At 41.9% G+C, this 15,845-nt stretch overlaps 1 protein-coding gene across 5 annotated transcripts; it reads right to left on the bottom strand.

Annotated features, from left to right (window-relative positions):
* Window positions 1–777: 777 nt before the first annotated feature.
* LOC110505711 (RNA-binding protein 12B-like) lies at window positions 778–15,250 on the bottom strand. Of its 5 annotated transcripts, XR_005034716.2 has the most exons (5): window positions 15,117–15,250; window positions 14,469–14,551; window positions 14,149–14,218; window positions 13,719–13,781; window positions 10,073–10,166 (listed from the first exon to the last, which is right to left on the bottom strand). XR_005034716.2 is itself a non-coding variant. In XM_090220537.1 (3 exons), exon 3 carries the CDS (start codon window positions 3,203–3,205, stop codon window positions 1,229–1,231), a length of 1,977 nt encoding a protein of 658 aa, XP_090076663.1. In that variant the 5' UTR covers window positions 3,206–3,231; window positions 10,037–10,166; window positions 13,719–13,775; the 3' UTR covers window positions 778–1,228. The 5 variants fall into 5 exon arrangements, 4 of the variants coding, with proteins under 4 accessions (XP_090076663.1, XP_090076653.1, XP_036791962.2 ...); XM_090220537.1 differs by lacking the exons at window positions 14,149–14,218; window positions 14,469–14,551; window positions 15,117–15,250 and adding an exon at window positions 778–3,231 and having other exon boundaries at window positions 10,037–10,166; window positions 13,719–13,775; XM_090220527.1 differs by lacking the exons at window positions 13,719–13,781; window positions 14,149–14,218; window positions 14,469–14,551; window positions 15,117–15,250 and adding exons at window positions 778–3,231; window positions 10,274–10,390 and having other exon boundaries at window positions 10,037–10,166.
* Between the last annotated feature and the right edge of the window lie 595 nt (window positions 15,251–15,845).

Raw genomic sequence — 15,845 nt, forward strand, 5'->3', positions numbered from 1 at the left:
GGCTGGGTGTGATACAGCCCGGATTCGAACCAGGGTGCCTGTAGTGACGCCTCAGGCACTGAGATATTGTGCCTTAGATCGCTGCACCACTCGGGAGGTCCGAGCTTGCTGTAAGGTAACAGAATGAACAGTCTACGACTTGGGTGGGCGGAGTTCTTGACCATTCTTAGGGCCCTTCTCCAAGGTATTCGAACCAAGTGACCTTTTGATTACTGGCCCAAAGCTCTAACCGCTAGGCTACCGGCCACCCAGTTATTACTTCAAGGTTTAAAGGGGGAAAACCTTAATTTCTGTGAGAATAGTGAACAACATTCTATCCTTTGGTCACCGTAGTCCAACTCTTGGTTACTTCTGGAAATTGGGTAGCTGGAATTAATGTAGGTGCAATTCACAGACTCTCAGTAAAGCGTGAAGGTCTCCTGCATTCTAAACTCGGGCTTTATTCTCACTGCTCCTGACAAACTAAATATATGCATCTGCAACAGAATAAAATAAAAAGGGAGTGAATGCAGACAGTTGCGCCCTTTGCTTGTGTTAAATCCTGCATAACTTGCCGTATGATTTGGGGAATACCTAACGTATATAGTAGATACTTAACAATTTGAGTGTTAGCGTGTGTGTCCCCCAGTTGAAGTAAAATAACATTGCATTCATGGTCATTCTGATTCCAAAGACCACCAGATTGACCACAGGGGAGGAAAAAAAAGGACCATGGGCAATGCAGTATTTATCATACAACAAAATATCTTAAGACAATCTTGGAAGACGACAACAGGAGAACATTATGAATTTTAATCAAAGAATTTCCACTAAAGTTTAAATGGACAACTTTTACACTACAGAATGCAATAAACATTTAAACAAATAGTAGCAAAATGAAGTTCTACCTTCACGCAGCTGTTAAAGAAAATACAATTTCAGGCAAATTTCACTAAAAAGAAACAGCTTCAGAAACAGGCTACATGGCAAGCAAGCGATGAGCAAAATACAAATAAATCATTTTGTTATTCTTTAAGGGGGGGGGGGGGGGACTACGGACAAAAGGTTTGTCCATTACACATCGAGTAGAAGGCTATATACACACACAGTATTTTTTTAAATCTACAATTGTTCAGTCGCCATTGTTGGAATCCATCAAACTAACCAAATACTGTGAGTTGTTCTTCCTAAAACTTTGCATTTTAAAGCCCAAAAAATGTTCTTTCCTGTTCTATACGGAGGACAAATTTCACACAAAAACTAGTTTTACTTTTCTGCTGCCTATTGGTCTTCCACTCAATTCCTCAACTGCCGTTAACGCCTCCAAGCGAGATCCAAAAACAACCGTTGCTGAGCCTTTCGGAATCCCTTCGTTGTCGTACTGCAATGAGACCGATCCAGGAATTACACGATATCCATAGCAAAAGTCATAGATTTCGTCAATTCTGATAGTCGAAGGCAGATTAACCAGTTTCAGGCATGTTGGACCATCAAACTGCTGCGGTGCAGAAGGTCCATAGCCTCCATGTCTATGAGCAGAGCCATTGCCCCGGTTGTCAAGCAGAACAGGGCTTTCCATCATTTGAGAATCGAGACCCAGACTGCTGCCTCCATGAATATGAACCTGCAGGTCGTTCATAGGAAGATGGCCTATATCAGGGTTGACCCTGTAATCAGTGTACAGATGGGGCATCGCCTCACTGTTCCTGGCCAGGTACCTCTCTGAGCTTCTCTCTATCTTTTGCTCTTTCACTGCAGGTTCACCAACACCAAATTCACGCATCTGAGCCAGAGAAATGCATTTCAGGATGAGATTTGTTCCAAGAAACCCTTGCCCATTCAGAGACTGTGCCCTCATAGCCTCCTCCTCAGTCTGAAAGATCACCAAAGCCTCTCCAAGCCCATTGCCCTTATGGTCAAGCAGCAAAACAACAGCCTCCTCTGAGATTCTGAAGCCTAGGAAGAAGTCCACAATCTCAACTTTGCGCACGTCGAAAGGCAGGTTTCGCACATACAGGCAAATCTTCTCAGATTCATACACATCCTTCTCGGTCTCTCTTGGAGGCCTTTCCTGAGATCTGCTGGAAGACCTTTCAGAGGGTGGTGTGCCCTTCATTGTATTTCCCCCAGATTCTAGCATGGTGACCATTTTCTCTTTTGAGATAGGAGAGATGTACACACATCGTTTGAGAAATTTCTTCTTGTGAAGAGTCAAGGCGGCACCGTAGTCCCTCAGGTTGTTGAACAGCACAAATGCGGACCTCGTCTCTGACCCATACTTGTCAAGAAGGTGAAGGATCTGATCATACTTGAGGTCTGCATGATGGAAGATCTCCTTTATGTCCCTCTTCTCCACTAAGTAGGGAAGGTTTTCCACCAAGACACAGAACTCATCATTGGAAGGAGAAGGGGACTTAGACCTGTAGGCCACTGGTGAGAAAGACCTAGCACGGTCTGGAGACCTCTCAGTGGGAGCCGAGGAAGGCCCTCTTCTATACTTACCACTGCTGTCTTCTTTAACAGGTTCCCTACCAACATCTGCCTTAAAATACTGCTCTTCTGAGCATGTATCGAGTTCCACAAACCTACTTCCAATGTAATGCCGATTTCTTTTCAGACCCTCTCTAGCATCCCGTCTGGATTTGAACTTGACAATTCCTTTCACATTTGGTTGGCCGCGGTCATTTCTCATTATAATAATGTCCTCCACCTCTAATCCGTTAAAGAATTCTTTCACGTCGTCTTTGTTCGTAGTAAAAGGCATGCCTTGCATAAGCAAATACAAGTCATCTTGACTGCTTGGCTGTGAGGAAGGCTTTCGGGCCCGACTACGTACATTACTGTAAGACCCTGATCTACTGCCCATCTCTACAAGCTCTTTTCTTCCAGGTTCCTCATTCCTGCCTTCTCTTTCCGGTCTTCTGAAACTTTCCTTATACGGCCTCTTTTTAGTCACCTCAGGTTTTATACTTTGCTTGAGAACAGCCTGCATTTCTGTCTTGCTGCTCAGCCGTAAGTGAACCGGAAAACCTTTGATGGATCCCTCCGAACGGGTCATCGCCCGCCTCGCGTCTTCATCGGAAGCAAAGATTATGAAAGCCTCCTCACGCTCCCCACCAATAATGTGCACCCCACCATCTGGGATTTTGAGGCCAGTGAAGAAATTGCGAACGTCCTCAGAACCTGCAGTGATTCTGAGCCCCTGTAAATGGATGACCACCTCCATTCCGACAACAGCACAAACAGCACCACCTGTAGACAGAGGGGTACATAATAGCATTATTGCAGAACAGTCGTGTCCAGCTCACCAATGCTCTCCCGACCATTCCACTATAACATCACCAAAACAGGTGACACCTTGAGAATGAAAACAGCAACTGAAAACGTGCTGAAAAGGACTACGCTGTGCACAAATCTGAAGGTCCCAATACGACACTTACGCCACTACAAAATGGAAACACCATAAAAAAACACCATAAAAAATATATACAAGGCAACAACGGTAGGTCGGAGATTCTAACATCTGAAAGATTATGTCATCTCCAGGAGTGACAAAGTTCAACCATTAAACTGGATGAGTGTTCCATCTCAAATCAGCTGTGCATACATTAAATGCATCAGGTATGAACCGTCACCATAGTATAATGGCAGGCTTTCAATCTACAATTCCAGGCTTCACTTTATTCAATCAAGTGTTAAAAGGTTCACAAGTTTCATGCAATATTCTCCTTCATTAAGTCACATATACACTACATGACCAAGAGTATGTTGACGCCTGCTCGTCGAACACGTCATTCCAAAACCACAGGCATTAATATGGAGTTGGTCCCCCCTTTGCTGCTATAACAGCCTCCACTCTTCTGGGAAGGATTTCCACTAGATGTTGGAACATTTCTGCGGGGACTTGCTTGCATTCAACCACAAGAGCATTGGTGAGGTCGGGCAATTAGGACTGCCTTGCAGTCTGCGTTCCAATTAATCCCAAAGGTGTTCAACGGTGTTGAGGTCAGGGCTCTGTGCAGACCAGTCAAGTTCTTCCACACGACAAACCATTTCTGTATGGACCTCACTTTATGCACGGGGTCATTGTCATGCTGAAACAGGAAAGGGCCCTCCCCAAATTGTTTCCACAAAGTTGGAAACACAGAATCATCTAGAATGAAATTGTATGCTATAGTGTTAAGATTTCCCTTCACTGGAACCAAGGGGCCTAGCCCGAACCATGAAAAACAGCCACAGACCATTATTCCTCCTCCCCAAAATGTTACAGTTGGCACTATGCAATGAGGCAGGTAGGGTTCTCCTGGCATCCGCCATACCCAGATTTGTCCGTCGGACTGCCAGATGGTGAAGCGTGATTCATCACGCCAGAGAACGCATTTCCACTACTCCAGCCGACACTTGGCATTGCACATGGTGATCTTAGGTTCGTGTGCGGCTGCTTGGCCATGGCTGTGTGCTCGATTTTATACACCTGTCTGCAACGGGTGTGGCTGAAATGACAAAATCCACTAATTTGAAGGTGTGTCCACATACACTATATATACAAAAGTATTTATTCTCTGCGTCGCTGGCATGAAATGGTGTATTTGCCAGAAACTCTCCAAACTATATGAGAAACAGGCATATATTTCAGACCATCAGAATATCCAAACCACAAAAAAACAAAAGGCACAATTTCTGTAGATACTTAATATCTAGCAATAACCCATCAATCATTAGGCCTACATCTCGACATATCATACACATACACACCATAATTGATAAATAGGGGAATGAGATTAGCCATGGACATAGTTAAGCGCTTTTCGGACAGCGGAATATCGCCTAGTACCCCTCTGAGTACACCACTTGTCCCTCAAATCAAAGCGGCTAGTGTCTCCGGCAGCTGTTCCAAAGACTGACCATAGCAACGAAATTAAAATAATCAACGTACGAACGAAGAAACGCTATAACGCCATAAGCATTAATTTAAAAAAAGTATTTACACGCAACAGAAATTATAAATCCAAAAATGTATTAAGGGGGAAAAAAATGTATTGTTAAACGTGACTCTAAACTGACAAGTGTTAGCCAGTGGGCAAGTTAGCTGATCCTGCTGTTGGACGTCAAGTGTGGATGTATCGCCACGCAGGCTACATGTTCTACTGTGATTGGTCAACAACGGCACCCCATGAAAATAAGAGCAGAATCCTATTTTCTCTGGCTGAGCGGCTTCCGCGTGCAATGAGAACCACCGACCGCTCCGCCTGGATAGAATTGTGCCACCCCGTGCTTTCTGTCCGTGCCTTTAATCCTTTTCTTTGATATGTATCAGTCCACAGAGAGTCAGATATGGGCTTTTCCAATACAGCAGTGTTGTTACTCCAGTCCATACACCCTGGTGTATTACTAATAAGGAAAGTGTTTCCATCACTATGGCCAAGGACTTGGAACAGTTACTTTGTGAGGTGTGTTAACCATGTTCGGGAAAAAAAAGTAACTTTCCCAGGTCTGGCCTGAGTAAGTTCACGGCCCAAGACCTTTCGATTTTGGGGGAGGCCAGGCCTCAGAGGTGGAAAAAAAACAAGTCTTCAGTCCAAACACCAGGGTAAAGTCTACTGGAAATGCACCATAGGCATTAGAGTAATAGCTGGCACACTTGAGCATGATTGGTCGTTCTGCTGCACAAATCAAAAAGAAGCAGCCCACACCCTACTGTGACGGCTACTAGTCAAAACGTCATGCCACAAAATACATTTCATGTAGAGCACACACAATTTAACGCCAACATATGAAGGTGTGAGGACACCTTTAAAAATATATTATTTGTAAAAACTAGATAGATTACTTTTTACGGCGAGCGAGATAAAAAAAAAATATCCAGTCGCACACCGTGATTCAGGGTTTCATAATCATCGTCCATGAACATAATTGGAGGGGGCGACATTTCAGTTAAATGCCGAGAAGAGAAGAAAACCATCATCACAAAGCAACCAGTGCGAAACGCACTCATCTGGCTAGAACAAATCAGGATACGTGAAACTAGTTAGAAAAACCAAAAGCTATGCCATCACTTGAGGAAGTTAGCACACTCTTACTAGGCCGTCATTGAAAATAAGAATTTGCTCTTATTAACTGATTTGCCTAGTTAAATAAAAGGTCAAACAAAAAAATAAACAGCCCACCACAGCACGATTCCTAACGTTAGCTAGCTAGCCACTGTGTATGCTAGCCGGTTAGTTCACAGTTGAACAGCCACATTGTCAGCGTTTTAGTTACCTAAGAAAATGCACAAGCAAAATACACCATACAACATTAAAAACTGAATTAGTATATTAAAAAAAAGAAAGTCGCAATCTAACGTTAGCTAGCTACATATCAGCTAGCGTAGCTAACAACGCTAGCTAGCAGGGCCTTGTAGCCTGGCTACTCATAAAATAACGCTACGCTAGTATGATAATTTCATCCCAAGAGTCACACCGAAGAGAGAAACTTACACAGGCAGCGAGAGAAAAAGTTATTTCTTAGAAAAGGTGACAAAAAAATCAAAAGGATGGCGGGAAATAATATATTTTTGCCCTTCTTGAGGATAGAACACGTTTGGAAATACGGAAACGGAGAAGTTAGAAGATCTCGCAATGTCAGTGTTGACGACTCCTCAGTAAGGAACGTGGCTATTGGCTGTCCTAAAAGTCGCTAGACGTCGATAAATTACGTCATCGCTTAATTTGTATTATTGACAATGTGCATGTAATTGTGATGTACGCTGTAGGAGAGAGGAATAACGTCATGGGAGAGATACAAAGTCAGTAAAAAAACACCCTAAATATGTTTAGAATTACAAATGAACGTTATTCTGTCCAATCTTGGTTTATTTTATGTCACAATTCCAACCCTCCTTCTTTATCCGGGCTTGGGACCTGCAAAAGTGACCCAAAAGAGACACTCTGGCTGACTTACTTAGTTTTCTATTTTATTTTTTTAGTTTACTTTTCTAAATTTGGTTTGGTTTTTAACCTTATGGTCCACTTAGGAGCCTACAACAAGTCACGGTAAAACAGGAACATTTTTAACCATAACATTTTAAAAAAAAAATTGTTTACAATCTTCATTAACAATCTAAATGGACCAAAAAGAGACAATAGAAAAAACTGTCAATGGCAATGTGAGAATTATGTTAACTAGTCTGGCCCTAATTCAGGTTAAAAAATATATATTTTTATATAAACCAGGGCGGGATCAGCCAGCGGTGGCTTCCCACATGCGCGATTCATTTCCAGTCTGGACACGGAGGGGTGAACATCTCCTGTTCTGACTGCAGCTGGGAGGGACTGCTGTGTGAGGACTGGGCCACTTGTGAGTGCTTTGAGACGGGGGTGGGGCCCACAGCAGCACCTGCTGCTCGTTGAGAAGAGTAAGTACGACAAGTGCTTTCACGTCAGAGTCTCAAAGTCTCCAATAACACCAGAAAAAGTCACTAGATTTCTCGCGAGTCACTTTTTTGAAAATGTGTCGCTTCTTTGGCATCATGGCGTTCACACATTTTGTTTGTGCATGCCGCCACCTACTTTGTGGTTGTGTGTGTTAAATCACGTTACATTTTGTAAAAAAAAAATTAAAAAAAAATATTAAAAAAAAAATATATATATATATATATATATATATACATACACACACACATAGTACCAGTCCAAAGTTTGGACACACCTTCTCATTCAAGGGGTTTTCTTTATTTTTCTATATTGTAGAATAATAGGGAAGACATGACAACTAGGAAATAACACATGGAATCATGTAGTAACCAAACAAATCAAATTGTATTTTAAATTTATTCAAAGGAGCCACCCTTTGCCTTGATAACAGCTTTGCAAACTCTTGACATTCTCTCCACCAGCTTCACATGAAATGCTTTCCCACATACGCTGAGCACTTGTTGGCTGCTTTTTCTTCACTCTGCATTCCAACTCATCCCAAACCATCTCAATAAGGTTGAGGTCGGGTGATTGTGGAGGTCAGGTCATCTGATGCTGCACTCCATCACTCTCCTTCTTGGTCAAATAGCCCTTACACAGCCTGGAGGTGTGTTGGGTCATTGTCCTGTTGAAAAACAAATGATAGTCCCACTAAGTGCAAATTAGATGGTATGGCGTATCGCTGCAGAATGCTGTGGTAGCCATGCTGGTTACGTGTGCCTTGAATTCTAAATAAATTACAGTGTCGCCTGCAACGCACCCCAAACCATCACACCTCCTTCTCCATGCTTCACGGTGGGAACCACACACGCAGAGATCATCCGTTCACATACTCTGCGTCTCACAAAGACACGGCGGTTGGAACCAAAAATCAGACCAAAGGACAGATTTCCACCTGTCTAATGTCCATTGCTCATGTTTCTTGGCCCAAGCAACTCTCTTCTTATTATTGGTGTCCTTTAGTAGTGGTTTCTTTGAAGCAATTCAACCATGAAGGCCTGGTTCACACAGTCTCCTCTGAACAGTTGATGTTGAGATGCGTCTGTTACTTGGTCTCTGTGAAGCATTTATATGGGCTGCAATCTGAGGTGCAGTTAATTTGCGATTTGAGGCTGGTAACTCGAATGAACTTATCCTCAGCAGCAGAGGTAACTCTGGGTCTTCTTTTCCTGTGGCGGTCCTCATGAGAGACAGTTTCATCATAGCGCTTGGTGGTTTTTGCGACTGCCCTTGAAGAAACTTTCAAATATCTTGAAATTTTCCAGATTGACTGACCTTCATGATTTAAAGTAATGATAGACTGTCATTTCTCTTAGGTTATTTGAGCTGTTCTTGCCATAATATGGATTTAGCCCTATTTGATGAAAGGCCATCTTATGTGTACCAACCCTATCACAACACAGCTGATTGGCTCAAATGCATTAAGAAGGAAAGAAATTCCACAAATTAACAAGGCACACCTGTTAATTTAATTAATTTAAATTCATTCATGTGACTAACTCATGAAGCTGGTTGAGAGAATGCCAAGAGTGTGCAAAGCTGTCATCAAAGCAAAGAAAGGGTGGCTACTTTGAAGAATTTAAAAAATAAAATATATTTTGATTTGTTTTATCACTTTTTTGGTTACATGATTCCATATGTGTTACTTCATAGTTTTGACGTCTTCACTATTATTCTACAATGTAGAAAATAGTAAAAAATAAAGAAAAACCCTTGAATGAGTAGGTGCGTCTAAACGTTTACCCTATCTGCTCCTGCACCATGCCAATGGCCTGGGAGGATGGGACACCACTACTCAACACACCCTGTAACTCTTCTGAAGTTAAATCTCATATACCCAAATACCCCTCTGCAAGCTGCCACCACAACATCTATTTTCTGTGATGTATGTTCCATTGCTGCGGTACTGTTGATAACCATTTGCTAAGAAGCCAACCTTACATCACTCGATGGCCTATCCCTCTGTGATGGCACAGATCCACTACTCACAAAAAATGTCACTCCCACCGGACCAGATTCTTCTTTATCATGTCCATCGACGCAAGCTCGGACTCCGAGCACTTCACCACACCTTCCACCCCACTGAGCCCCCGAGTGGCACAGCGGTCTAAGGCACTGCATCCCAGTGCTAGAGGCGTCACTACAGACCCTGGTTTGATTCCAGGCTGTATAACAACCGGCCGTGATTGGGAGTCCCATAGGGCAGCGCAGAATTGGCCCAGCGTTGTCCGGGTTAGGGTTTGGTCGGTGTAGGTGGTCATTGTAAATAATAAATTGTTCTTAACTGACTTGCCTAGTTAAATAAAGGTAAAATAGCCTCCCGGGTGCCGCAGTGGTCTAGGGCACTGCATCGCAGCACTAGTTGTGCCACCAGAGACCCTGGGTTTGCTCCCAGGCTCTGTTGCAGCCGGCCGCGACCGGGAGGTCCGTGGGGCAACGCACAATTGGCCTAGCGTCGCTTTTAAATCATCATCCACGTCATAAAAAAAGACTGATGTTATCATGGCTCGTGTGTCATCTCAAATCTAGGGTACTTCTTTATGTTACATAGCATCTTCCAATCATATATCTCATTTGTATCATATGACAGGCATATTGCTCACCAGTCAAGGGGAAAAGGGTTCCAAGAGACACATCGATGCCCTTTTTTTCCAACTTCTGAAGTGCTTTGGACCTGAGGAAAGAGCCGTCCTTGTTGCCTCTGGCCACAACCAACACTGTCAGGCTACTATACTGAGAACACAGTTAAGGGAAATAAAGATGGGATAAGATATCTAATCCATTTTATTATTTTACATGCTCTGTAAACAACAGGTTTAGACTAACAGTAAAATGCTTACGTGTCCTTTTCCAACAATGCAGAGTTAAAATATAGAAATAGTGACACGAGGATGAAATAAATACACAGTGAAAATAAGATGGCTATCTTTATACAGGAAGTAGAAAATAACATGGCTATCTATATACAGGAAGTAGAAAATAACATGGCTATCTACATACAGGGAGTAGAAAATAACATGGCTATATACAGGGAGTAGGAAATAACATAGCTATCTACATACAGGGAGTAGAAAATAACATGGCTATATATATACAGGGAGTAGAAAATAACATGGCTATCTATATACAGGAAGTAGAAAATAACATGGCTATATATATACAGGGAGTAGAAAATAACATGGCTATCTACATACAGGGAGTAGAAATAACATGGCTATCTATCTACAGGGAGTAGAAAATAACATGGCTATCTATATACAGGAAGTAGAAAATAACATGGCTATCTACATACAGGAAGTAGAAAATAACATGGCTATCTACATACAGGGAGTAGAAAATAACATGGCTATCTACATACAGGGAGTAGAAAATAACATGGCTATATATATACAGGGAGTAGAAAATAACATGGCTATCTATATACAGGAAGTAGAAAATAACATGGCTATATATATACAGGGAGTAGAAAATAACATGGCTATCTACATACAGGGAGTAGAAATAACATGGCTATCTATCTACAGGGAGTAGAAAATAACATGGCTATCTATATACAGGAAGTAGAAAATAACATGGCTATCTACATACAGGAAGTAGAAAATAACATGGCTATCTACATACAGGGAGTAGAAAATAACATGGCTATCTACATACAGGGAGTAGAAAATAACATGGCTATCTACATACAGGAAGTAGAAAATAGCCATGTTATCTACATACAGGGAGTAGAAATAACATGGCTATCTATATACAGGGAGTAGAAATAACATGGCTATCTATATACAGGGAGTAGAAAATAACATGGCTATCTATATACAGGGAGTAGAAATAACATGGCTATCTATATACAGGGAGTAGAAAATAACATGGCTATCTATATACAGGAAGTAGAAAATAACATGGCTATCTATCTACAGGGAGTAGAAAATAACATGGCTATCTATATACAGGAAGTAGAAAATAACATGGCTATATAAAGGAAGTAGAAAACAACATGGCTATATACAGGAAGTAGAAAACAACATGGCTATCTATATACAGGGAGTAGAAAATAACATGGCTATCTATATACAGGGAGTAGAAAATAACATGGCTATATATATACAGGAAGTAGAAAATAACATGGCTATCTATATACAGGAAGTAGAAAATAACATGGCTATATATATACAGGGAGTAGAAAATAACATGGCTATCTACATACAGGGAGTAGAAAATAACATGGCTATCTATATACAGGAAGTAGAAAACAACATGGCTATATACAGGAAGTAGAAAACAACATGGCTATCTATATACAGGAAGTAGAAAACAACATGGCTATATAAAGGAAGTAGAAAACAACATGGCTATATACAGGAAGTAGAAAACAACATGGCTATATACAGGAAGTAGAAAATAACATGGCTATCTATATACAGGAAGTAGAAAACAACATGGCTATATAAAGGAAGTAGAAAACAACATGGCTATATACAGGAAGTAGAAAACAACATGGCTATATACAGGAAGTAGAAAACAACATGGCTATCTATATACAGGGAGTAGAAAATAACATGGCTATCTATATACAGGGAGTAGAAAACAACATGGCTATATACAGGAAGTAGAAAACAACATGGCTATATACAGGAAGTAGAAAATAACATGGCTATCTATATACAGGGAGTAGAAAATAACATGGCTATCTATATACAGGAAGTAGGAAATAACATGGCTATATACAGGAAGTAGAAAATAACATGGTGTCATGTTCTGACCAGGATGTGAGTTGGGTGGGCATTCTATGTTTTGTGTTTCTAGGTTGTTTTTTTGTGTTCGGCCTAGTATGGTTCTCAATCAGAGGCAGGTGTCGTTAGTTGTCTCTGATTGAGAATCATACTTAGGTAGCCTGGTTTTCACTGTTTGTTTGTGGGTGATTGTTTTACACCACACGGTACTGTTTTCGGTTATTCACGTTATGTTTATTGTTTTTGTATGGAGTGTTCAGTTTATGTGTTTAAATACATACCATGGACACTTACCACGCCACATTGGTCCTCCGATCCTTCTCGCCTCTCCTCTTCAGACGAAGAGGAGGAAAAACCATTACACATGGCTATATACAGGGAGTAGAAAATAACATGGCTATATACAGGGAGTAGAAAATAACATGGCTATCTATATACAGGAAGTAGAAAATAACATGGCTATCTATATACAGGAAGTAGAAAATAACATGGCTATATACAAGGAGTACCAGTATTGCAGTTGCAAAAATCGCTGAAGTAGGAGACTTTTATTTCCCTCACCAACTTTAAACATCAACTATCTGAGCAGCTAACCGATTGCTGCAGCTGTACATAGTCCATCTGTAAATAGCCCACCCAATCTACCTACCTCATCCCCATACTGTTTTTATTTATTTACTTTTCTGCTCTTTTGCACACCAATATCTCTACCTGTACATGACCATCTGATCATTTATCACACCAGTGTTAATCTGCAAAATTTTAACTATTCGCTCCTATGGCCTATTTATTGCCTACCTCCTCATGCCTTTTGCACACACTGTATCTAGACTTTCTTTTTTATACTGTGTCATTGATTTGTTTTATTGGCTTGTTTATTGTTTACTCCATGTGTAACTCTGTGTTGTCTGTGTCACACTGCTTTGCTTTATCTTGGCCAGATCGCAGTTGCAAATGAGAACTTGTTCTCAACTGGCCTACCTGGTTAAATAAAGGTTAAATAAAATTAAAAAAACTGAGTTGATGTGCAGGGGTACGAGGTAGCTATGTAATGTACATATAGGTTTGGGTCACGTTACTAGGCAACAGGATAGATAAGACAGTAGCAACAGCGTATGTGGTGTGTGTGTGTTGGGGTGTCAGTGTATGTGTGAGCGTGTGGGTAGAGTCCAGTATGTGTCAGTGTTTAGGTAGAGTCCAGTATGTGTGAGTGTGTGGGTAGAGTCCAGTATGTGTGGGTAGAGTCCAGTATGTGTGTATAGAGTCAGTGCAAGAGAGTTTGTGCAAAATATGGTCAATGCAGGGAGCCATTTGATGAGCTATTTAGCAGTCTTATGGCTGGCTGGTTGGACCTGTTCAGGGTGCTGTTGGTTCTAGACTTGGTGCATTGGTACCACTTGCTGTGTGGTAGCAGAAAGAACAGTCTGACGTGGGTGTGAGAGATATCCAAACACAGGCCTATTGATTTCAGGGCAAATTTGCCATAAAAAAAATATCACCATTGATCTTAAAAACGGCAATTGGAGTTGAATCTGGACAATAGTTTGAAAGATACAGATTTCCCTGTGGAACAGGCTGGAGGGTGCAGCTGGCCAAGGATTCCCAGCGAGTCTTCTCACTGAAGTGGGAGAGGCATCACAATACATACAGGTTAAGTCCCAATTGGCACATTCCTCCCTGTGTAGTGCACTACTTTTGACCAGAGACCTGTAGGGAACCTAGTCAAAAGTAGGCCACTATAAATAGAAGGGTGCCATTCGGACACAAACAAACACTTTCGCTGAGAGGCCAGCAATTCCCTGTGTATTAAATAATTCAACTGATCCATCCAAACACTGTACTTACACATGTAATTACAATGTAATAAAGACATGCGATTTTACTATAAGTCTTTGGGATCGACATCATACAAGCGTTTGTAATGACACATCTGGAACAAGCCTGAGGGGTGAAGGAGTCTGGCTGCAGGTAAAGGGCACACAGACCTAATCAGTTCCAAGGGCTCCACACCTCAACTCAGGCCACTGGAGAAACCACCAACATCAGCAATTTACACTGAGGGACAATTGAATTGACATGTATTTAATACAAGGCATTAGTAACAAAATGCCATGGTCAGCAGAGTAGAACGTATTGCCCTTCTATCACAATGTAGTCATTGTCCTTGGTTTGCATCCCAAATGGAACCCTATTCCGTACATAGTGCACTACTTTTGACAAGGGGCTATGGTCAAAAGTAGTGCACTATATAAGGAATAGGGTGCCATTTGGGATGCAGACCTAGTGTCTGACTATGGGTACCTACCTGACTGTGGTGAGGCTGTGGACAGGCAGCAGTAGTCCAGCCATGCGTGAGGTGATGTGTGTATTCATCACAGAGGGATTCTGCTGCTGGTGGAACAACAGAGAGAGAGAGAGAGAGAGAGAGAGGATGGTGTGCTCATGAGCGCCCTCTGTAGGGCCTGGGCTCAGGGTTAGGGCCTGGTCATTATGAAACAGGAGCACATTGTCAGCAGACCTGAAGGCAGGCGAGGACCAGGGCCCGTATTCATCAAACTTCTCAGAGTGCTGATCTAGGATCAGTTTTGCCTTTTATATCATAGTCACTATTCTACCCTACGTATTCTAGATATACTAAATATTATATCCACATACTGTCCTTAATGTCTTTACAGCTAGATATTACTGAAATGCTGGGAGCTAGGAACACAAGCATTTACCTACACCTGCAATAACATCTACTAAATATGTGTATGCAACCAATAAAATATAATTTGATGTTGAATCAGATTATTATGGACAGGGAGGACCTGATCCTAGATCAGCAGTCCTACTAAAGCTTTTTGAATACAGGCCCAGGTCTGACTCAAAACTAGACATTTGGTATTCCTTCTGGGTTTAGTATTATTGGGCAACGAAGGCTACTTTTGACTCAAAGAAGACAAACACAGACCTTTGCAGTGAGGCTAAACTCAGCAGTGTGCTGTAGTGTTGAACAGGATTCTCTGCACTTTGGTGCGGCGCCACTGATACAGTCAAAATGTGACCGAAACGTGTCACGGATCTCCTCACACAGCTTGGAACTGAGCCCTGGAACAATGACAGCACAAACAGTCAGCAAACTCCTCATCGCCAATTATGTTATGCTGCCTAGGTGACTAGACGTTTCCTATCAGCATAAAGGACATTTCTCTGAAGATCGCGACCACACACCATCAGGGCCAGTTTCCCAGACCCCGATAATACGTTCAGTCCTGGACTACAAAGCTATTTCAATGGAGATTCTCCATTGACTGTGTTGTTTAGTCCAGGACTAGGCTTAATCTGTGTCTGGGAAACTGGCCCTTATTACTGGTCAATGACCTCTATTCTTTCCAAATTATGCTTGAGCCCATGTCTGCATCTCAAATTACAAAATGTTCCCTATAAAGTGCACTACTTTTGAGTAGAGTCCCATATCCCTATGGGCACTGGTCAACAGTAGGGCACTACATAGAGAACAGGGTGCCATTTGGGACTAGACCCATGCTTACCCACCAGATCCTGTGTCCCCCACTCAGGCTGTGAAGTAGCACCCCTCCAATGTCGTAATCTATTCTCTCCACCTCCATTGTCTGCTGGAGTAAACTATTACTCTCCTCGCCCCAATGTTCATTGTAACCTTGTGGGTTTAAATTGCGTA

This window comes from Oncorhynchus mykiss, chromosome 3 (genome assembly GCF_057628025.1).
Source record: "Oncorhynchus mykiss isolate SJ-2025 chromosome 3, ASM5762802v1, whole genome shotgun sequence".
Lineage (NCBI taxonomy): Eukaryota > Metazoa > Chordata > Actinopteri > Salmoniformes > Salmonidae > Oncorhynchus > Oncorhynchus mykiss.

Coding starts and splice junctions, on each gene's coding strand:
- LOC110505711 (XM_090220521.1), bottom strand. CDS start 3,259: ATGCTATTATGTACCCCTCTGTCTACAGGTGGTGCTGTTTGTGCTGTT.